The 24,210-nt window shown below is 41.0% G+C and overlaps 1 protein-coding gene across 7 annotated transcripts in view; it reads left to right on the forward strand.

The window, feature by feature from the left end:
* EBF1 (EBF transcription factor 1) overlaps nucleotides 1-24,210 on the forward strand; it is a 403,840-nt gene that overhangs the window by 360,076 nt on the left and 19,554 nt on the right. For all 7 annotated transcript variants that reach the window (XM_043464838.1, XM_043464839.1, XM_043464840.1 and 4 more), the window contains exon 11: nucleotides 9,604-9,692. In XM_043464838.1, the coding sequence (XP_043320773.1) occupies nucleotides 9,604-9,692 (89 nt within the window). The remainder of the gene's footprint in view (nucleotides 1-9,603; nucleotides 9,693-24,210) is intronic.

The raw sequence follows: 24,210 nt of genomic DNA on the forward strand, positions 1-24,210 counted from the left end.
GTATGTTTTAAGAAATGCTCCACTTTTGCCTCTCATCAAAGATCTTCCAGAAAATACCAATTGATTGTGGTAGGAAATAAGTCAGTTTAATGGATCTCAACAGCATTATGTATCTTTTTCTCAAAAGACAAATCAACTTTTGATAGCACAGCTCAGACCTATAAGAAGAACTCCATGAGACAGAAGCAGTTTCTTGATCATTTGGGAGGCAAGTTTAAAATGCCAGGGGGCGCTTCTCCAATAGGTTTGTGCCTGTTGACAAAGTGAGCTTTAAGAAATCAGGCCAAGTACGCGTTCACCTGTAAAAGCAGGAGTCCGGCACAAGGATTACTCCTAGTGCTGCATTTCTGTTGCACAGATATTTTAGTTTCCAGAAAAGGTGCCATTTAATTGATTTGGTAGCTGGCCTTGTCAGTGTGCTGCTAACTGAGATTTATCCATGTTAAAACCGTCGTCGTGGCCTGGTAAGCAGAGCACTGAGGCTTTTGTTCCGATTCCGGCAGCCAACACTTCCTGTGCCTCAGTTTCTCACCTTCAAGTTGGGAGTAATAAATTTTAACATTTATGTCAAGGGCATATTAAAGGAATCAATGAGATAAGGTCTATAAAGCGCTAGGATATTACTGGGAAAAGGGTCTTATATGACCTCGGGGTGTGTTTGAAATGATACTTCTCCAAGGAATCATTGTGATCTTTAACACCTATTAAAAATGTTCAGAGGTCCTTATAACTTAGAGAATAATTGACTTCAGGAATGAACTAATCTTAAAAATTAGTTTTCTTTTGCAGATGCTTTCAAAAGTAACCCATCAATATGTAAATTGGTATACATTTTATGAAGGAGTATTAGGAAATATATGAATCAAAAGTCTTGAAATGTATATATTCTTTTATCCAACAATTTCTCCTGAATATTGTTCATTACAACACTTAAGCAATGAAAATTTGGGGAAAAAAATGCATCCCCACTAACGGGGGGTTTATTGCATAAGCTTTATGGATATCCATATAATATGCTACAACCATTAAAAAGAATGAGATGGCTATGAATGTGTGTATAATCCATATTTATATAAACCAATATTGTAAGAATGCCTGAAAGCCTACACACTAATAAATAGCAACCCACTCCAGTATTCTTGCTTAGAGAATTCCATGGACAGGGGAGCCTGGCAGGCTGCAGTTTGCAAAGTTTGCAGTTTGCAAAGAGTCGGACATGACTGAGCGACTCTAACGCACTCACTGAAGAGTATATCTGTTATGGGGCTTTTCCCCACTGTTTTGCATTTCTTTTGTATTTTTTATACGATAAGAATATATTCCTTTTAAGAAAGCAGTAAAGCTTTTTCCACGTTGGAAAACAAAAACAAGTCGCTCTTAATTCTTGCTTCCTGCTCTTGATTGCTGTCACTTCAGGAGGAGTTATCAATTTCCAAATATACGCAATCCTTTTATTTATTTTTTTTTTTGCCCATTTTTATTTATTTTTTTTTTCCAGTGGGTTTTGTCATACATTGATATGAATCAGCCATGGATTTACATGTATTCCTAATCCCTATCCCCCCTCCCACCTCCCTCTCCACCCGATTCCTCTGGGTCTTCCCAGTGCACCAGGCCGGAGCACTTGTCTCATGCATCCCACCTGGGCTGGTGATCTGTTTCACCATAGATAGTATACATGCTGTTCTTTTGAAATATCCCACCCTCACATTCTCACGCAATCCTTTTAAAAGCATTCCAAGTGACAGCCCTCAGGGTCCTCCATCTCTCTCTCCCAGAGCCGTGCATTTCTTCATACTGGGCTCCGATCCACTTTGCGGCTCCCATTCTCTCTCCAGTCTTGACCTCACAGGCTCTGGCTCCCGTCTCTAAAGAGAATGCAGCCACACAAGCCAGCCATACCTCTGATGGCACCCGCAGTCGAGAGAGGTGTTACTGCCTTTGCTTTACTTTTGAGTCTCAATGTTGTTGCTCCACATCAAGAGGTTGAAGACAACAAATAAGAACTCAGAGCATGTTCAGAGCCAGTTTGGACACTTTTCTTTGGCTCCTCTATTGGTAAATTCTGCCCATGTTGGCTTCATCCTGACACCCTTCTGGTTCAGTGACAGCTTTCTGCAGTTCAGTGAGCCTCTTCCTAAAGCTCCTCTGAGCCTCGCTGGCTCCTGGGGCAGGGCGCCAGGCTGTGAAAGCATTTCACACCGAAAGCCGGGCCTCTGCTTGCAAGGGGTTTGGTGTTAGGTTTCTTAGGGAGTGTATCCCTTCGGGGAAGAGGCAACCCGGAATACCTGTGTGCCCTACATATCTAGGCAAGGGATGAACCATCCAAGCGGCTGGAAATGCAACATATTTCTTCATTAAGCATATTTCTGGCTCTTGTTTAGGTTTCTGGTTGATTTTGAGGTTTATATCTTTTCAAGTCAGTCTTAAAGATAGGTTCGTGAAGATAACTTGCTGTTTTATTGTTCACCTCTGGTTGTTAATTTAGTGACTGAGGGAAAAATAGGGCCATTATGGAACAAAAAGACTCTGCCTAACACGTATGTAATAACTCTTATGCCCAGAATGGATCTGCCTTGAAGGGAAATGCTCTGCTGCTATTCCTTTAGTTCAAATATAGAGTAGTCACCAGGGAAGCGTGGAGACCCAGGTGCTGGTTTTATCATTGCCTCTGCTATGAGGCCTTATTTATTACTTGGCATTGAGTCTAGATATTTGTTTGGACATTAAATGGCAATAGAATATAAATATTACCTTTCTAATATCTGCATTTCTCTTTATTTCCAGTCAAAATGACATCATGTCACACAACCATTAAAAAAAGGAAATTAAAACCCCAGAAAATATGTTAAAGCGCTGCAGTGAGTCGCTGAGCCATAAAAGCAAGGGGACTCTGAACACTCATGTTGGAATGGCACCCAAAGCGCTATTCCCCTGATGCTGGGGAACACAACTCTCTTGCCTTTTATTCCCGTTGTTTCCAGGGGTACCTATTCCAGAAGTAAAGGAGGACCAAGGAGCATTTTCTCTAAAAGGCAACTTGGCAAAGAGAAAACTCAGTTCTCATAGCTGAGAATGCATTTGTCTTGATTACATGATTTTAATTTGCAAATAAATCCTGTTAAAGAGATTTTTCTTTATTTGATGTGCTTTTGAAGTGGATTTAAAAAATGACAACTAAAGGCATGAAAAGGCCACAATCCACATATATATTTGGTTAGGATTGACTCATTACCAGATGTTTTGATTGAGTTTTGTAATCTTGTCATTGTGAGTAGTATATTAAATCTGATTGTATTATTATAAATTTTCTTTGCATGTAGCCACATGGACATTTGAACCCTGTAAATAGCTTTGTATAACCAGACTTTCTGTCTTGACCAGAACCTTGGTTGAAGTCCCAAGGGGAAGGGCTCTGTGTAGACTGGTTCTGCATGGAAAGTTGCTGGTTTCCTTTAGGGGAGTTAGAGATTGTGAGGTTGGGAGGGAACCCAGAGCCTATTTATAAGTTGACCCTACATAAGGCCACATGAAGTGCTTTCATGTTTTCTAAACTATTATGTAACTTTTCCTTTTTGAAAAATAATGACTCCAGTGTTACTGAGCCTGCATGCATGGATCCTATGCTTCCTCCCAAAACCATTCCACAGTATCCTGTCATAGCTGAGAGAGGACCCTGCTGAAATGTCAGCTGATACATCTGCCCTGCAAGCTTGCTCTGTTGTGTAGAGTCATTTAATCTCGACTTTTGTGCATTGATAGGGAAGTTTCAGACTTCCTGTAGTGTATGTATATACACAAGTCCATGCGGTCTTATTAAGCTTTCTCGGCTAATATGTATCTACCTCTAAGAGTGATCAGGGCAGGAAATCTTGAATGCAAATGTTTGTGGCTGCCCCGTAGTCCAACCTGTCTTTCAATCCACATGGCCCTGTGGAGTGGAGTGTGATCCTAGTGTCAGAGAGAGGAGCAGAGGGGTGACCCACCATCTGACCATCAGGGAGGCAAGAGGATGCATTGCTGAGCAGGAAGAAAGCCTGGCCAAGGGAGCTGGAGCTGGGTTACAACCCTACAGTCATAGTTCATCTCTCTTTAGGGTGAGATTATGTACACCTCTCAGACAGTTTAATTTTATTTATTTTTAATTGAAGGATAATTGCTTTATAGTGTTGTATCAGTTTCTGTCATATATTAACATAAATCAGTCATAGGTACACATATGTCCTCACCCTCTTAAAACTTCCTCCCTCCTCCCATCCCATCCACCCCTCTCGGTCGTCCCAGAGCCCTGGGTTGAGCTCCCTTGCACATACAGCAAATTCTCACTGGCTGGCTGTTTCACATACAGTAATATATGTTTCAATGCTACTCGCTCAGTTCGTCCCACCCTTTCCTTCCCCCGCTGTGTCTACAAGTCTGTTCCCTCTGTCTGTGTGTCTGCTGCCCTACAAGTAGGTTCGTCATTACCATTTTTCTAGAGTCTATATATATGTGTTTATACATACAGATACTTGTTTTTCTGACTTACTTTACTCTCTAACAGGCTCTAGGTTCATCCACCTCACTTAGAACTGACTCAGATTTGTTCCTTTTTACGGCTGGGTAATACTCCATTGTGTATGTCTATCACACCTTTCTTTATCCATTCGTTTGTCAGTGGACATCTAGGTTTCTTCCATGTTCTGGCTATTGTAAATAGCACTGCAGTGAACATTGGGGTATGTGTGTCTTTTAGTTTTAAGGGCTACAGTTCAGTCGTTCAGTTGTGTTCAACTCTTTGTGACCCCATGGACTGCAGCATGCCAGGCTTCCCTATCCATCACCAACTCCTAGGGCTTGCTCAAACTTATGTCCATCAAGTCGGTGATGCCACTGACATCATTTAAGGGCTTATGTGACATAAAAGTTAATTCCTATCATTATCATCTGAACACATGCTACTAAGTTGCTTCAGTCGTGTCCGACTCTGTATGACCCCATAGATGGCAGTGCACCAGGCTCCCCCATCCCTGGGATTCTCCAGGCAAGAACACTGGAGTGGGTTGCCATTTCCTTCTCCAATGCATGAAAGTGAAAAGTGAAAGTGAAGTCGCTCAGTCGTGTCCGACTCTTAGCAACCCCATGGACTGCAGCCTACCAGGCTCCTCTGTCCATGGGATTTTCCAGGCAAGAGTACTGGAGTGGGTTGCTCTGAACACATGGGAGGTACTAAAAATGATTATAGAATCAATGGACAATTATCTTGTGGAATTTTTTCCTCTTAATTTTCTTTTCCCCTGTTCCATGTGGCATCTTAGTTCCCTCACCAGGTATTTAATGCATGCCCTGGGAGCACTGAGTCTTAACCGCTGAACCACCAGGGTAGTCTTTTTTTTTTTTAATTTTTTTATTAGTTGGAGGCTAATTACTTCACAACATTTCAGTGGGTTTTGTCATACATTGATATGAATCAGCCATAGATTTACACTTATTCCCCATCCCGATCCCTCCTCCCACCTCCCTCTCCACCCGATTCCTCTGGGTCTTCCCAGTGTACCAGGCCCGAGCACTTGTCTCATGCATCCCACCTGGGCTGGTGATCTGTTTCACCATAGACAGTATAGATGCTGTTCTTTTGAAACATCCCACCCTCACCTTCTCCCACAGAGTTCAAAAGTCTGTTATACCCTATATGCGAAACAGAAAAAGAGACACAGAGATACAGAACAGGGTAGTCTTATCTTACGGAATTTTTAAAGTACCCTCATCGGTCCCATTTTATTATTCTGATTTAAAAACAGAAGCTTTTCGTCTTTGGGATTATGGATTTTTCTAAACCTCTGACCCTCTCTTTTTCTGTTACCATCTCTAGCTGGTTTGGGATAACAGCCTCTCAAACCCTATTCAGAGTGTGGACTAGGTGTTTGGGAATGGGGTGATGTGAGGGGCTCTCATCATTGCAGTCCTTTTACAGTTGACAATTTGTTTTTTCTTTTTACAACCTAAGATACTTTGTGACTAATGTCTGATTAAGTTTTATTCTTTCTCTACCGAATTCTCAGAATTATCCCAAATTTTGAGGGGAAAAAACTGACTAGTTACATTTCTTCTGGACCGCCCCCCCCTCGCCCTGTGCTTGAATACAATGAAGTCACTTTGTTGAAGGATTAACTTTATATTACATTCTTGCAGAGTAGATGTATGTCCCTAAGGTACGACTACCCCCACTGATGAAAATAAATATACCATTCTTTATGATTCCTCCCCGTTACCCTCTCTGTTGATTTTCAGAGAGTTTATGAATAGTCACATATTTATACAACTGGCCTAAAGTATACTACTTATTTTTCTTATGGTCTGTAATAACCTAGGCAAGGTTATTAAAGGGTATACAGACCCCTTTTAAGGCAAAGTTTCTTATGTCATTACTTTATACAAGCAGGTCAGATTCCATCTTGGGAACAATCTCTTGCTCTTAACCTTTTTCTCTGATTATAAAAGTAATATATGTTCATTGTGGAAAATGTATACAATGCACAACACAAAGAGAAGGAAGAAAAGCACTTTAAGACTCACTTCTTAGAACTACTGTTAAGCAGTTTATACACAGAAACCTTTTCTTTCTTCTCTGTATATATTCATTAAAAAAAAAAAAGTAGCCATATGGCAAAATGCTTCTGTGATCTGCTTCTTGGCATAGCAATATATTTTATGCCACTAAATATTTTTTCCTATTTTTTCCCCAAAGCATTGCTTTTGAAGACTCCATCATATTCCTATGGGTGTGCCACGATGGGTTTAGCCATCCCCCTCCCTAGACTGTTAGTCAGTTTTCAGAGTTTTATTTTTTATAAGTAACAATCTTTATCAGATGGCCCTTCTCACTCAGTAATTGGTTTAATACTTTTCTTTAGTCATTGCAGTCAGAGAAATCATCAGGCAACTTTGAATTGTGACAATGAGCTTTGCTTACATATCTTTAGTGTTATCTTTGTTTACAGCACTGGACAATGCCATTGAAATATTCAGTACCTAAATTGAGGACAGGTTAATAAAAAAATATGAATGTAGAGCAAATCATAAAGGCATAGGAAATAAATTAAAAGCCTTTGTCCCTCTACCTAAAATATTTTCCCTCACATAGCATACTTCCATAGACTAGATGCTTATTTTTCTTTGAATAATGAGTTTAATATATCTAATTCAATTACTGTTTGTGGCAGCTGCATGACTTCTCCTCGGCTCTTTAGCTATTAGTTCCATATGATATTTGAATCAGTTCTTTTAATTGTGGATACTAAATGTCAGTCATTCTGCTGTGAGTTGGTCCTGTAGTCAGATAAATACATCCTCCCCCCAATACATCAGACAGTCATTCAGTTAACCATGAGTTTTTTTGACACAGTAGGAATTAATTCATTATGCAAACAACTGAAGGTGTAGGTCGACAAGTCAAGTTTTATTGGTGGCTTACACTGAAAAATAAAACCAAGAATTAGACTTTTCAGCATGCTGAACTGTATCTTTAGGTATTAAAATGATACGTTTAATTGCCTTAAGCAGTCTTTATGGTTAAACATCTTTGCTGGCAATTAGCATTATGGGTGGGAGATAGTTATGATATACAGCTTAACCTAGGTGCTCATTCCTGTTGCTCTTGTGCATTTCTTGATTAAATACTGGGGATTTTATGAGTCACAGCTTCCCCGCATAAAGAATTCTATGGCTTTTTCTCTACAAGTCTAATTTGAAAAAAGAATTCTTCTCAAGGGTTTAGAAAGTAATTCATAAAATAGGAGGAATAATAAATATTATGCCTTAACTCATATACTAGTATAGAGAGGTTTGGTTCACCTGGGTGTAATTTTAGTTAATTGCCACAAGAGACAGATTGAAAGTTTACCATTTGGAAGTGGTAGTAGGGAGGAGGAGAACGTGGGAGAAATGGCTAAATCTCATATTTGCAAAAATGATTACATTATCTTAAATGAAAATGCTGCTCTATTAACAACTCCAACAAGCACTGCATTTGGGTAAAAGAAATCTTCTTAATAAAAAGTTACCTGAAGTTCACTCCAACTTAAATACACAAGTGAGGAAAAAGTACTTACTCTGATTTATATGTCTTTTGGAGGTGTAATTATTGGCTTTTTACTCACCTATGTAAAACAATGTACTTTTGTAAATGGATTTCTGGCCACTTTATGCAGCCTTTTTTCCCTTCATTTTTTTTTTTTCTTACATAAAATGTAAGCACTGTCAATCAAGGAATTTTAAGGTTTATTTCCTCTTTAGAAATGATTGATAGCCTTTTAGATTTACAAGTTGACAAGTTAAAGGGTTCTATTGGTATAATTATGTACTAAATTCACAGTCTTTCAATTTAAATGTCCTTTTAAAACCACAAGATTATCATACCTGTATTTTGAAAAGTGGGCCAGTCAGTTTGGGTTGGTATACAAATTGCTTCCATTAGCCTTGGGACCTATTTGAATTTAATACAGTTTTTTGAAGTTAGCAGTAGTATGAATCTTAGTTTTAAAATTTAGGTTAATGGAAATGCATTTTAAGTAAAGCATGTGGCACCTTGTTTTCTAAATGTATAGCAAAATGTCCGAACTACAAAGACTGTCTTTTTATTCCGTAAGGGAGAAACTATGAATACTTTGGTTACACTAAAAATAAAAGAACAAACCCCCACACCCACCCATTACTTAGAGGAGATAAGGGGTGAGGTAGAGGATGGAGCCGCCATCTTTTTCTGGTCAGGCAAGGAAGGCTGGAGATATTTCATATCCTGGGGGGGAACTTTGAAAATGATCTACCAGAGTCCACTTTGTGGTGAGTTGAATTTAAGGATGCTTTGAAGAAAGTGTCATCAATTAGGGTACAGAAAGGCCCACTATTTCCAAATATTATGCTCTTCTTTTACTCTCTTTAAAAATTCGTCTCGGAGACCCAGCTGTTCTAAGCTAGTTGCTCCATAGGGGTTAGCCTTTTCCTGGAATAATACTGATGTTGGTGCATCAGTCTGTCATCTTAGAGGTGAGGGTGTCATATCAAGGGCATTTTCAGTACCTGTCTCTTTTCGGAGTCTTCCAAGGGTAGCATAGGCTTTGCGTGCTGAGAAGAGCCAGTCTCCTGTGCGCGTTGCCACACTCTTGCTTAATTGCCACTGCTGGCATTGAGATCCTCTATCAGCTGAGGGCCACTCAATATTTTGTAGCTAAGCAGATACTTTTCCTGTTTATGACTGTAAACACCCTTGGACAAGCCTTCTAGTGTTTTAACCCAACCTTCTGACTAAGGAAATCCTATAACCTCATATCCAATTCCATTTTACTCTCTACCTTCAACAATGTAAGAAATATAGAATTTGGCCAGAAGAGCAGAGTTCAGGACCTGCTTCTTATGTTCTTTAGAGTCAGTCAGTCCCCACCATGGTAAAAAGCAGGAATAGACGGTGGAAGTGTTCAACAAAAGGGATCATCTAATTTTATGATCTAATTCAAAAGTATCAATGAAACCTTGGACTTCCCAGTTATTTCCACACCATAAGTGCTGCAAATCATATGCTGCTTTATTTCCTGAAATTGTTCTAATTGTATGACTTTTTCATTGCAGCGCTCAACGAACCCACCATTGATTATGGTTTCCAGAGGTTACAGAAGGTTATTCCCCGGCACCCTGGTGACCCTGAGCGTTTGCCAAAGGTAGGATACCTTCTCTTTGGTTTGTAGTCTCTGGAGATGTGGGCTTGGATGATTGGCAGAAAACTTTGCTACTGATAAAACTTCATAGAGAAGCAACTCAGTATTTCTGTGCCTTGTGTATGTAGTCCAATAAGGTAAGCAGTAATGAAAGTAATACGCACTCATGTGCCAGGTAATGTGGTACTTATTTATTTGTACTTGGGTCATTGTACATACGTGCTAAGTTGCCTCAGTCATGTCTGACTCTTTGCAACCCCAAGAATGATAGCCCACCAGGCTCCTCTGTCCATGGATATTCTCCAAACAAGGATACTGGAGTGGGTTGCCAGGCCCTCCTCTAGGAGATCTTCCTGACACAGGGATCAAACCTGCGTCTCTTAGGTCTCCTACATTGTCAGGTGGGTTCTTTACCATGAGCACCACCTGAGAAGCCCAATGTATCATTTCTTCCTCTCAAAAACCCTTGGAGATTGGTACCATTACCACCTCTATTTTAGAGAAGAAAGTAACTAAAGAGAGGTTAAATCAATTGCCCAAGGTCACACAACATGTAAACTGCTGAACTGAAATTCAGATCTACAAAGCCTGGCCCCAAAGTCCAGATTATTAATCATTCTATCATATCATTTCTCAAGACGAAACAGAATATTGCTTTCTTCCCCTATGACAATCATTACTTATTCCTGGTGAGGGGCCAGCTAGAGCTCAAAGGAAAACATATTGGCAGATCTTGCATTTGAGTCACTGAGACATGAGCCTCTTCCCTCCAGAAACATCCCACCTAAGACACAATTGGGAGAAGTTAAACAGACATTCCAGTCAGGGCAATATATAGCATACAGTGATCTGTTATTAATTGCCAGTGCAGAAAAAAGGAAATGCACGTCTGTTGGTTTCTCTTCTGTACTGTTGTCAGTGTTGAGATATTCCCATCTCTGTACCCAAGGAAGTCAGACCATGTGTAGGAGATATTGCCATATACAACACCATGCATAACAGAAAACAATAGTCACATTTAACAAAAGGACAACCAATGCTGTGTGAGGACTCAGAGGAGAGAATGCTAAATGCTAAAGAATGTCAAAGGGCAGGACGATGCACAATGAAATTTCATTGACTACACAAGCCATAGTAAGTCTAGAGATATGTCATCTCCAGGTCTGTTTCCCCTTGTAAAGCACTTATAAAAATGAAACTGGCATCCTAGAGATAGGATATTGATATCCTAGAGATATTACTTTGTCAACAAAGGTCCGTCTAGTCAAGGCTATGGTTTTTCCAGTGGTCATGTATGGATGTGAGAGTTGGACTGTGAAGAAGGCTCAGCGCCGAAGAATTAGTGCTTTGAACTGTGGTGTTGGAGAAGACCCTTGAGAGTCCCTTGGACTGCAAGGAGATCCAATCAGTCCATCCTAAAGGAGATCAGTCCTGGGTGTTCATTGGAAGGACCGATGCTGAAGCTGAAACTCCAGTACTTTGGCCACCTCATGTGAAGAGTTGACTCATTGGAAAAGACCCTGATGCTGGGAGGGATTGGGGGCAGGAGGAGAAGGGGACGACAGAGGATGAGATGGCTCGATGGCATCACCGACCCGATGGGTGTGAGTTTGAGTAAATTCCAGGAGTTGGTGATGGACAGGGAGGCCTGGCGTGCTGCAATTCATGGGGTCGCAAAGAATCGGACACGACTGAGCGACTGAACTGAACTGAACTGAAGAGTAATAGTGACCAGTCCTCTGCTTCTGCAGCATAGGTGTGCCATGGAGAGAATTGTCTTTAGTTTCCTTTGTCTGGCAAGAACCTAGCTCCCATGCATTTCCTATGGGAAAATAATTGATAATTTCATAGCATAAGGATGTAAATAATGTGTGTCCACCCAGTGGTCAGTACCTAAGGTTTGTTTCTGAGTGATAGAAAAATGTCAGGAGTGCATAGCAGATTCTTCCCATTGTTTCCATTTGGGGACCATTTCCACTTTCATTCGGCATCTCTCTCGAGTCTGCTGAAGGGACTGGAGAGTCAGATTGGGCGAGGTGGAACTCAGAACCATGGCACCTCTAGCTCTGTCATCTGGGTCAAAATTCCTTTTTGCCCCAAAATTCTTTACCACTCTGTGCCTCAATTTCCTTCTCTGTCAAATGGAGATAGTAATATTTCCTTCTTTGGGGGGTTGCCGTCATCACTTATTTATCACTCAACAAAAAGGAGCTATGATTATTTGCCAGCTGTGAGAATGAGACTCTGACTTTGGCGAGCTCTCCTAACCAATCTCTGCCACTCAGGAAATACCAATCTGGGTCAGTAGTGGACTGTATGCTTTATCTTCTGTGCCTCAGTTTCTTCATCTATAAAATGGGGGTAAAATAACCATGCAGACTTTACTGGGATCACATCAGGATAAAAAGAAGTAATCCTGTGTGTTACACGGTATAGTTTCTGGCCCACCACTGCCACTCTATAAATATTTACTGAAAAAACAGGAGACAAATTTGATTTAATGGTTGAGGTCTCTAGCTCCAAGCAGTACTTATTCATAAAGAAAGGAGAGAAACAGGAATATATGGTTGAGTTTTGTGTATTTGCTTTTAAAAACATCTTCACGGTTGTACATCACGTTCAGAAACATTGAACAAATAGCCCAGGCACGTGTCACTTCGTCCCTGGTGGCCTGATGGTGAAATTCCCAGCCCTGCTTTCCTGGGTTTGGGAAGAGTAATCAAGGACACAATGGGTTTGTGTGTTAAGGAAACACTCCATAGCTTGCATCCAGCCACTGCGCCGTGCAAGGGCTTTGGCCGGAGCCCACCCCAGGAAGCTCGCTCTGTGACTCAGATCAGAGTGGTGTCCTCTTGGCTCTGACTGCGAAGGTGGAGTGAGAGTTCAAGAGCAGGGTCAGGAAGTGGCGGATGGAGCCAGCGCGAGGTATTCCTGTGGACCTGGGAGATTTATAGTCCCGCTGTCCATTGTTTGAGGGATGAAAACGGGCTCCGCCTTTCTTAGAATCGTGGTCAGTGTTTGTCAAACAGGAGTGTTTCAGTGCGCCGTGGACCACACACCTTAAAAAACAAACTCCGCTTTATTAAACCCATGTGTTTGTGAATAGACAAAGCTAGATTCATACAACCACCCACATATTCTGTCAAATGAAACTGCTCCAAAGACCAAGCAGACAGCTTTCCATAATAATATGCCTTTGTATACTGGCTTGAGCTTTTTCAAAGAACTTGTACATGCTTTGTTTTATGGGAGCCCCTCTTGTGAGAGAAGTCGGGAAAGCAGACCTCATTCCCATTTACCAAATGAGAAAATGGGAGCAAGTGGGAATCCTTCTCTGTAGATGATTTTTATCCCTGAAAGCTACCATCACAGATAGTTGCCATACACACCGATTTAAAATATTGTCATTAAAAAAAAAAAAATAAAATACTGTCATCATGCAAAGCCCAGGTGTGCATGTGAAGAAGGGCAGGCTGAGGGCTTCCAGCTGCAGCATTCTCTTCTGTCACACAGATGTGCCTACCTCTCTGGATCCTGGCAGGAGGGAGAGGAATTTTTGACCCACTTTGGGGTGAAAGTTGACTTTTATCATGTGGAGGTGAGAGGGATGGCGACTGTGGTCACTCAGAAGTGCTGAGATGCTGAAATGCAGGAGGCCATCCAGAAGTGTTGAGCAAGGAGCTAGCTGTCTCTGTTTTGAAGGCCAGAGGTGTCTCTGTCCCCTTTCAGCTTGTCAGCTGTCTTCCTGAGTGATCCGTGAGCATTAGTACAGAGGCATCGCGCTTGGCCGGCATTCGCGTGTTTGCGGTGAGTCCCAGGAAATAGGTAACATGTACATCGTGCCCGCAATGTGCCTGGCATGGCTTTATCAAGGTTTCTGAAAAGCACAGAGGTCAGGAGGGGAGATTCCCAGGTTAGGTGGACGTGGATTTTGAAAACCACATGTGCTGTCTGTTCACGGACTCACTCTTCCCAGACTCGGATTCCTCCTTTGTAAAGCAGCTGCCCCACAGTGCGGCTGTTGGGTGTTAATGAGATAATTTATGCAACGGGGTCTCTCGGGCAGATAGCAAGACTTCAGTATATGGGGACTATTATTCCTGGCAAGATGGGTACACCCCACATCACAGGGTCAGAGTTTCCAGAGGGCTGGCGGTGTGCCACTCACAGCAAGCACATGGGAAAATTAGGGTTTGCACGCAGGGCCTCGGGCCTCACTGCATCAAGTTCCCATTTCCCTCCAATTCTGGAAACCCAAGTAATTCTGCCTTGAGGCCACAGGCTTCTCTCTCCTGTCCCTCGCCTAACCTCAGCCCCATCCTACTTAAACATGCACCAGCCTTCTCTCTTTTCCCCGCCCAGAGGGGTTGGCATGGGGACCTCCACAGGGCAAATGTGTCTCTTCTCCAAGAGCCAGTCCCTCTTTTAGAGAAAATAAAGCAGTTTGAGAAAAGTAACAAAGGCGGCATTTGTGTATTTTGCTTTATGGAGCTGAAAATATCTGGTAAATTGATCCAGTGGGAGTAATAAATACACATTACTTTATCTTGTTCTTCATGTCCTATACCCTTGAGCCTTGATAGAACAACACCACTTAATAGACTTAAAAAAGAGTAATTACACTCATTGGTTGTGTGATTTTTCAGCCCTCCCAGCCCTGCCTGACCTTCTAATTTAGCTCACCGTGTCTAACTAATGCATTTATATTCATCTTTTATGAAGCATGTATAGTACAGAATTGACTTTAGAGCCTTTCTCAAGCTGTCCTCCCCACTTTCCAATCTGGTGAGCAGTGAGGAGAGTGGGGTATTTCCATACCTCTGTACCTATAGATAACACATACAAACTGTGCACAGCATTTTTTTTTGTTATCCTTTATGAAACATAATAAAAAGTATTTATTACATTTTTTACTTTAAAGCTTTTATACATTCTAGCATTATTTACGGCTAAACACACAGGCAAAAGATGCGAGTGTTTTTAAAATGATTACTGCTAATGTTTCTGCTTGTCAGAAGTGCTTAAATTTTCCTGCACTTTGTCTAAAAACTTAGTACTGTTGCCTTTTAAGCACAACACATTTAAAAGATCTTGCAAGTCAGATTTGCAAACACTGCTGACAGTTTGTGATGAATGATATTGCAAAATTTGCAAGATGTTTGTCATTTCACGCAGCCGACATATTAAGGAACAGATTAAGAAACACGAAACCCCTACGGAACACAACCATCCGAAATGCAAACCCAAACAAACCTCAACCAAACCTTGAACCCAGAGAGCACACACACCAGAATCTCTCACCCGGGTTTTCTCTCCCTACTTCCCACTCAGCCAGTGGAACCCAATTGTTCTCACTGCATTTTCTCTCACCATATGGTCTCCTCATTACCATACACTAAGAGTCCATATGGGAAACTTGTGAAATGAACTGTATTCATTTTAACTGCCAGATGAGCAGCCTTTTGCTTTGCAAGCTTAGCTTAAGTCATCTGCTGTCTTCATGTTGTTATGGCAACAGGGCACCAATAAAAAATTCTAATCTACTGTAAGTGATCACAGTATTTTAAGTGCTTGCCTATAACTGCCCTCAAAGGGGAGGAAGGAGGAGGGGATTATCTCTGTCCAAGGAGCAAGGTTTGTTCTTCATTCCAGCAGGTGTCAGTAAAGGTGCTGGTGAGATGGAGAGTGAGGTCCTGGGTTGGCTGTGGAGTAGGTACAGTAGATACCGATGGTAAGGAAGGTGGACGGCTGAGGTATGGGTGGTACTGAGGACGGACTGTGGACCCTTTGGGTGGGTACAGAAAAAACACTGAATGTTAGAAACCATAGTTCTCCCAGAAGAAATAAGACTCTGCTGGCATGGTGCAGCCCGCCATGAATAAAACTCAAGGTTCTGAACCACAACATAGGCAGCAGATCCTTGGTGTAGCTTCTCGTTCACTGGTGTGCAAAAAAATAACAATCCCAGCCTCTTCTTCCTGTACGCGGGAATTAGTCATTTCCAACACCATGCTAGTTAAGAGTACCTTAAAGTAATGGAAGTAGGCAGCAACATCCTTAAATATAAATCATTTTCACCTCCGCAGGCCACATGATATGTTTCATCTCTGTCGCTCTATCTGTATTGAAAGTGAATGTTTATAGTCTCAGTTCATCAGTTCGCATTAGCCTCATGCTGAATATTTAAACACAGAACAATCTGAACACACCATGAAGGAAGACAGTGACTGCACTTTCATTTGGAACAGCAAGGGCTCATCTAATAATAATTTAGTAAATCAGCCATTTAGTGGCTCAGTTGTGCACTGCATTGTGCCAAATATTATTCAGTTCCACTGTACACTTGCAGAATGGAAATTCAGACGCTAGTCACAGGCACTGGTTTTGCTCAATGGAGAGACAAGACCCAAAATCACCCGCCCTAAAGATCGGTCGTGTTTAGTGATTTATCATAAATACAGAGCTGGGGCAAAATAAAACTGGAGTCGGCTATATACCATGTATTCTAATTATGTTTTTATTGTTTTAGTCTTTATGCAAAGACTATCCGTAATTCAAAACCTGCAGTTGCATCAGTGAAAATACAAATAAGAAATCTTTACATAACCGCATTGCCTGTTAGCAGAAAAGGGGATGCCTGAGGGTTTCAGAAGAGGAGAAAGAAAAACCCTGTGTCTTTATCTTCCACACTGTGACACTGACCCAGCTCTCTAATCCTAATCATTTATTTGTTTTGTTTTTAATTTTAAGAAACTCTATTAACATTATATCTGGGAACCAAAACAACTCAAACCAAAAAAAATACAGTAACAAAAGCAAATCATATGGTATATTCACCTCTTAGGAAAAGCATGCTTGGGTTTGATTCCGAAAACCATTTTGTCTCTGCCTTTTCTTGTCAAAAACACAAACTGTGGAATGCAGTTCTTTTTGCCCTTCTCTACTCTGTCTCTGCCAGAAAACTCACAGGCAAATTCCACTTTCCCATTTTGATAATATGCCCAGTTTAGGGGCTTGGTGTCCCCTCCTACTTATGCTTCTTTTATTGGGGGAGTTTAACCTAGTTTTGTGTGCCCTTGAAATTGTATACACAAGTGGGTGTGTGAGATGAGTATGCATACACCTGCATGCACACATTATTTTTCTGGGGAGGGAGATTGTAGCTTCATTAAAAAGGCCACGACTCCCACAGAAGTTTTAATTCTCACTGTGTTACTTTATTTATGTTATCTTTAACTAACCAACTCTGCAGTAAGTTATTCTGTCACTGTTGAATCATGCCCAATTTAGAGATGAGGAAACTGAGGCTCAGGACAGGTCATGCAGCTGTCAATAGAGATTTTCCACTTCCAGATTTCCTCACCATTAGTCTGTTCAGAGTCTTTCGCAGGGTTTTGCAGGCACATAACCCACATTGGCTCTAAGAATGCACATAATTTGCCCAAATTCTCTGGAAAATAAGTAAGGGCAGTGCTATCACTGCCTGCTGCTCCGTAAGCCTCGCTGGCCGTCTGCTGAGCTCGAAGCTGGTCTGAGTCCACCCATGGAACAGAGGAAACTGAGGGCTGCGTTTGCGATGAAAGTGGCCCAGCAGGTTTTGAGCCAGTGCTTTTGGATTCCAGAGCCCGAATCTCTAAAGCACTGCCTCCTAGAATTAAGAAATGGGAATTGTAAGAAAAAGGGCAGTTTTATAAACCAGATTTTTAGAATTCTGCAAGTTCAGCTAGCGGGAGGAGGAAGGTGGTAGCAGGGACTGAGGGTAGCTCACAGATGGCTGAGTCAGGGGAAAGAGGCAGCAGGAATTAAAAATACACATACAGTACCAGGAGATAATTCTCTTTCTCTTTAGCCCCCAAGTCATCGTGGTAGGGACTTGTAATAACAGTTACTCCAACAGCTGTATTCTTGAGCCTACTTCAAGTCCTTTTTTAGCATGGAGCTCTTTGATGCGTGGGTGTGTGTGTGTGGGGTAACTTTAACCTTCATATCACACCCTGTGTACAGGGCTTTGAATATAATTACTCATTAGTTCAAGGAGAAGTCACAGGAGGAGGCACAAGGGGCTCATTTCTACCTTCTAACCACCCAACACCCTCCTCTTAAAGACCAGAGAATCAGAGACACTAGGAGGTCTCCGGCCATGCTTACTATTTTCAGCCTTGAGTAACACTTCAATTAAACACTGGAGTAATAAGAACCAACAGAGCCCCAGCAGTCTTGAGGCAGTGAATTTTAATTGCAGTTATAGTCAGGACCATCTGTAAAGCTTTGGGAATCATCATTTACAGATACCGTTTGTCTGGAGGTACATGCGATAACCAATGATGTTCAACAATTTAAGAAGCCAAAACCAACTCTATTTTTGCCTACCTTAGATACTGTTAAAGTCCAGCGTAGTTCCAGCCTGCATGTATCACTTACTCAAGTTTAACTACACGTACTTGTCCAAAAATATAAATATACACATACATTTGTATACATGCATACACAGACACACACCGGGATACATAAAATAAATCTCTTTGTTTACTCAGTGGTCCTCTTACTTTCAAACTAGATATTTATTCTCTCTCACCCTAGGGAAAGGGAAGCCACAGCCAAAAGACAAAGAGAAACACAAGTAGTTAATTTCTGGCTTTTGTGTTTCTAAGAGCCCAGGCCTTGGCAACTTAAAAGAGTTTCAAGGGTAATTTTGACTCTAGGCAGTTTTTGTTTCATGTGCTGACTTTACAACCTAGCCCTGAAAAAGGCACCTCTGTCCACAGCCTTCTCTTTAAGCTGAGACTTTCATCCTGATCAGAAAGTCGATTTCCAAGGCCACTCAGCAGGACCTAACCCAGAGCGTTGGTCTTAAACCAGTACAATGAATCGGAATAAGAAGAGCCAGCCAGAGGTTACCAAGTTCAGCTCTGTACCTCCAAGCAGGTCATATCCACAAGGGTGCAGACACCATTTTTCACTGTATTTGTGGCGGGAAGCACCCCAGGCTCCCATTCACCAATTACCATGACACCATTTAGAAGAGGATGCCACGAGACCAAAAAGAGGGGGGGGGCATTGTCATCACTCTTCTCAGGAATACCTGGCTTCACAATTTATACTTAACTGCTGACACTTGAAAAGTCGAACATTTTGGTAAAATGAATCAAGCTGTAATGTTTCTTTTATGAGATCCCCTTGCAGGAAAGGGAGGTTTGGCACCTCGTGGAGACCAAGCTTAGTTATCCATCATAGTAAAGTCAGCTGTCCTAGCCGGCTTCTCAGAGGTCACGCGATCGAACCAGCAGCTCTTACAACTATATTATTGCTTACGGAACAGTAATTGAGGCACGAGATAAAAATTACCTGGTCTAATAGGCAGCGAACAATTTTCACTCAATAAAATTATAAGCCAAATCATTCATTTCATAACACTCTGGCTAATTTATTTGTTGACCTTTTAATATCCATAGCTCTTCAGTGGTATTAACTGCAACTCAGACAAAATCTCTTGTTCATTTCACTTTCATTGATTTTTTTTTTCCATTGAGGCAATAACAGCTGCCTGAAAACAGCCTTTTTCTTTCCACTGTAAAAGTCAATCATGTAAGTTAGTATGTCTTATGTTGATATAGCTGAGTTAGCTTACAACCTACCTTCATTTCATGTGATTCAGAAGTCCTCTATACCGTGCTTCTAACAAATGCAAAGCCTTCTGGTGCACCTTCAGCCACGTGGCACAATGATACCTAACATACGTTGGAGAAGTAAGAGGAGTAGCATCTAATCTGAACATAAAATCGACCTTAAAATTAAAGGAGGTTTGGAAGCCCCCTCCCCTTCAAAGCTCGGCAATGCCTTTAGAATACTTTTGAAGCCTCTTGTGAAAATGGCAGTAGACCCTTTCAAAATACTTAAATCCTTTGTTTTGAAATTTTCTGCAGATTTTGATTATGGTTTGAATTTTATTTTTCTTTAAAGGCTATGGGCAATGAGTGTGTGCTGGAATGTTCCGTAAGCTTCAGCTGGGGCTTCTTATATAATAAAATGCTCTGAAGTCTTTAGAATGCAGGGTTGTAAAATATAATTGTTACACATTTGGCATTTTATGCCTCCCTAGAAATAACCACTTGCTACCTACATCTCATCTATGTTCCTCCTTTCCATTTCAATTTAGTCTAAAGTGGTCCTTAGCCATAATGAGAATGCCCCTTTCAACAGAAACATGTTTAATTATATCCATGCTAAATGTAAGCGACACTTCTCAGTCATAGGGCTTCTGAGTAAAGAGTGTTTAAAGTGTGACACCAAAGGCTTCTAATGATCTGCGCTAAGCTCCATTTTGAGAAGTTCATAATACCAGAAAAAATGAAAAATTTAAGGAATGTCTCAGAGGATTGGAAACTAAACAGCGCTCAAGTATTATTTTGGTTTGTTTTATTCTTTCCCTCACTGCCCTCATTATATGATTTTTTTTTTTTTAGGATACAGAGTCTACCATTGTGGAATTTTCCATTTGGCTGAATAAACATAAAGGAAGTTGGGATAGAAAACTACCCTTCACAGAAATACCTTTCAGTATAACTAGTATTTATTGTGCTGTACATCCAGCTCTGTGGGAAATGGGCCGCCAGAAACTTCCAATCAGTGTTTCAGCTTTTAGGCTTTCCAATCGGTAGTGTCACCCACGCTTTCAGAAGCAAGTGGGGAAAGAGCTGGAACGTAAAGGCTAATAAGCTGAGTTACACTGTTTAAGATTTGAACCCAGTGTAAACTCCAGAGTGAGGAGGTGCATGGAGTCAGTGCTGAGTTCAGTCATAAGTGCTTATCAACTTCAAATCAGGAGTGATTTTGCCATTCCACTCCATATTTTGCTGATATTTGGACCCACTGTATCTTGAATTCCCTGATAAGGAAAGTAGATTGGTGATAAATGGGTGTCAGGGAAAAGTGCAGTGACAGGAAAGTATTGTACTTCTTTCGTAGGAATCACCCAAGTCAACTTGACTTTGATAATTGATGCTTACTGTTTAGCTTCTGTTTTCTACATCCCTCAAAACATTATTTTCTACTTGATGGAGCATAAAGCCAAGCACAGATTGTCTTCTGAAATTACTGAAGCATCCCTGGACTTTAATTTTATGAGGGAGTTTCCAGAGTCTCAAAATCTGATTCTGATCTTTGAAATTAATGTTGTGTTGGTAAATGGGTACCCATCTGGCTTTATGAGTTGGTCTGTATGTGTTCTGAATGGAAGGGAGTTCAGGCCATCTCCCCTGCTCATCTGGGTTTGAATTACTCAAAACATTGAACTGGATTTATAAATGGGCTCAGTATCGGATGGTTAGACATCCTTCCCACTCTCCCTAGGAGGCTGGGTGGGCACAGTGAATATGGACTTATTATTAAAAGCAACACATTTGGGATCAGATGCCGAAGATTGACATGGAGGGTGAATAATCCTCAGAGATTTTACTGTCATAAAACAGAAGGAAAGATGAGTTAGCCATGTCTGCATATCAGATATGATATGCCTTGTTCCTGAGAGGATGCAAAAACCTAAGTATTTCTAAGAGTCTAGGAGTACAGTTAATAAAAGGCTAATGTACATCAAGACCAGCCTCATGTTGATAGCAGCCTATAACTTGAGATAATGTCTGTACCCAAGATGATTCATTATATTAATCACAAAATTAAAGTGTAAGTATAAGCCAGCAGGAGTGAAGGAGCAAATTCACTTAAAAAATGGTATAAAACCCCCCAGACTTGACCTTTGGGAATTTATATATTGGATTCAAAAGTCTAGAGCCAAATGGGGCACCAAATTTAAGTCTTCTGCTTTTATAAACTATGCCAAATATATAACTTGGTCATTTCCTCATATAAATTAAGCACATACTTTTAAAAATCAGTACCTATTTTAGAATAAACTCTTCAATAAGAATTTATCAAGGGCTGTGGTTTGCTGAGGGCTTCCCTGGTGGCTCAGAGGTTAAAGCGTCTGCCTGCATTGCGGGAGACCTGGGTTCGATCCCCCGGGTCAGAAAGATCCCCTGGAGAAGGAAATGGCAACCCACTCCAGTATTCTTGCCTGGAGAAGTCCATAGATGGAGGAGCCTGGTGGGCTACAGTCCACGGGCTCGCAAAGAGTCGGACACGACACACAGTGCTAGGGGCTTAGAGAAGGAGATTAAGACATAGCCATGACCTCAAAGTATCTACAGTCTGGTTGTTGGAGGTTGAAGACTCGCACACTTAAGAGCAGAACAAAATGACCCTACAGAATCTACTTCTGTGTGGCTCTGGGTAGGGCAGTCAGCACTCTTTTTCAGAGGAATGAGAGAGGTTAGAAGATGGAGTCTCAGTGAAGGTGGAATTAGTTCTGATAGGATAGTGTAAGTATGAAGAGTTCAGGCTCTGACGTGTAACAGGACTGAGATTGAATCCCTGCTCAGACGTTCATTAGCTGTGTGACCTCAGGGCAGATTGGTGGACCTCTCTGAGTCTCGGTCTCCTTATCTGCCAAATGGTGATACAGTCTCACCATGAGGAGCGAGTGAGTTAAAGTCTCCCTTTCCAAACACAGCAGTTCTCTCTTCCATTACTCTCCCACCACCACCAGTACCACAGTCATTACCAGACTCTACAGGATGGGGAGGCATTGCAAATGGACACCGGCTGAAGCCAGTGTCCAGGTGAAGTAAGAGCAAATGAGTGATGGTTTGGAGATCGGAAGGGGCCCAGCATGCTCCTTCTAGACTGAGGAGGCCTGGCTAGCCCAGAATAGACAGCGGTTCTTCCGATGCATAGGGAGAGAAGGTTGAATAAAGAGGGGTGGAGATCTTGTGCGACCTCCCAGTAACCCTGTACCTTAATTCTGGGAAGATAGGGGGCCTTGAAAGGTGCTGGAGAGGAGTGTTGGTGTGCGGCTACCTGGGCAACAGGAAGTTTAAAAATTATTTGCTAACTGACTGGGTTGCGACATGGGAAGTAAAGCCGCATCTTCTCACTGTATCTGTAGCCCATTTGGCATTTTTATCATTAAGGTTTCAAAATATAGCAAAACTTAGGACAATTATACTTGACTGTTCCTTGAATCTCTCCAGTGTTTCTACTAACTCTAAACAGATTTAGTATAGCTTATCCATTTTTCCTCTCCAGAATCCCATTCACATAATCATCAATCAATGGTCATAGCAAGGCAGGTAAAGACAAGTTTTGATTGTGAAAGGAAATAGGTCAGTAAAAAGTTGCTGTTGTTTTTAAAGAGTAAACATTTTCTATGTCTTTGAGAATAAGTCCAAACTTATGAAAAGAAAAATAGTCTGACTCAGGATATAGGTTGGAGAATAAGCATTACCTCTATAAGGAGACGCTGGGGCTTTTCAATATTTCGGGTACTAGTATTTGTCTTCTTAATTACTCAATGGGATATGTTATTTTTTTAATCCAAGGATAGGATTAATTATCTTGGAAAAGTCTAATCTCTACCCTCATGTTTTAAACTGCAAGCAGGGAGTCATTTTAAACATTAAGAAGAGAGGAGAAAATCTCTCCTGACAAATAAATGCTTTGAAAAATTAGATATTAGTACTAGTCAAATGCTCTTTCTTTTCAGAAATATTAAAATTGCATATTAGAATGGAAGGATCCTTACACGATGTCACAAAAAATAAGACTTTAGGAACAATTTCAGAGACAAAAGATTATATGAAACATCCAGCTCTTCCCCTTATGGGAAATTTCTCTCTTTTTTTTAACATCACAGGCTCAATCATTTCCTAATGTGAAATTACAGATTTTTCAAATTACCATATAAAACTGCAAAAAAATTACACTTGTGACCACCGAAGAGATAGCATATACTATCAATTTGATTTTAAAAGGCATACATCTTTTATACTACCTGTCATTTTTATAATGCCTTTTACAAATTTAATCAATACATTTTAACATTCTATATACTTTAAGTGCAATATACAATAAATATTCAAGTTTCATCTTAAACATGCTTTAGCCTTTAAATTGTTAAAACTGCAGTGCCCTTTCAATCTACTTACATAATGTCATAAAATATACATTTCAAGGTAAATGAAGTCAGCTACTTCAATTTAGTCCCTCAAACTGGTAGTAAATGAGAGGTTAACACTATGGTGCCAAACCCATTATTGAGTAAATTTAGCACCTTGGACAGCTCTGTAAAATCTTTATTGCTTTCCTGACCTGCTCGTCATGTTCTGTCTGTGTGTTCAGTGGTTCTCAGCTCTGATTGAAAGGCAATATATTAGATCCCCAACACAAACACGCTTGGGGGCTAGTTCACTGGGAGCCTAATGACATGGAGGTGAGAGCAATTTTCTGGTCACCGAAATCCAAGCACCTTGCAGGTTCGCTGCACTAACTCCAAAAGGACCCAGACATTTCCTTTCTCCTTCCCATTTGCAGAAATAACTAATAGAAGCTGAATCACATTGGGCAAGCTGAGCCAAAAGCCTCTCCCCCTTAAGCCCCAAAGTTGATACCACGATGAAGGATACTTTAA

This window comes from Cervus canadensis, chromosome 4 (genome assembly GCF_019320065.1).
Source record: "Cervus canadensis isolate Bull #8, Minnesota chromosome 4, ASM1932006v1, whole genome shotgun sequence".
NCBI lineage: Eukaryota > Metazoa > Chordata > Mammalia > Artiodactyla > Cervidae > Cervus > Cervus canadensis.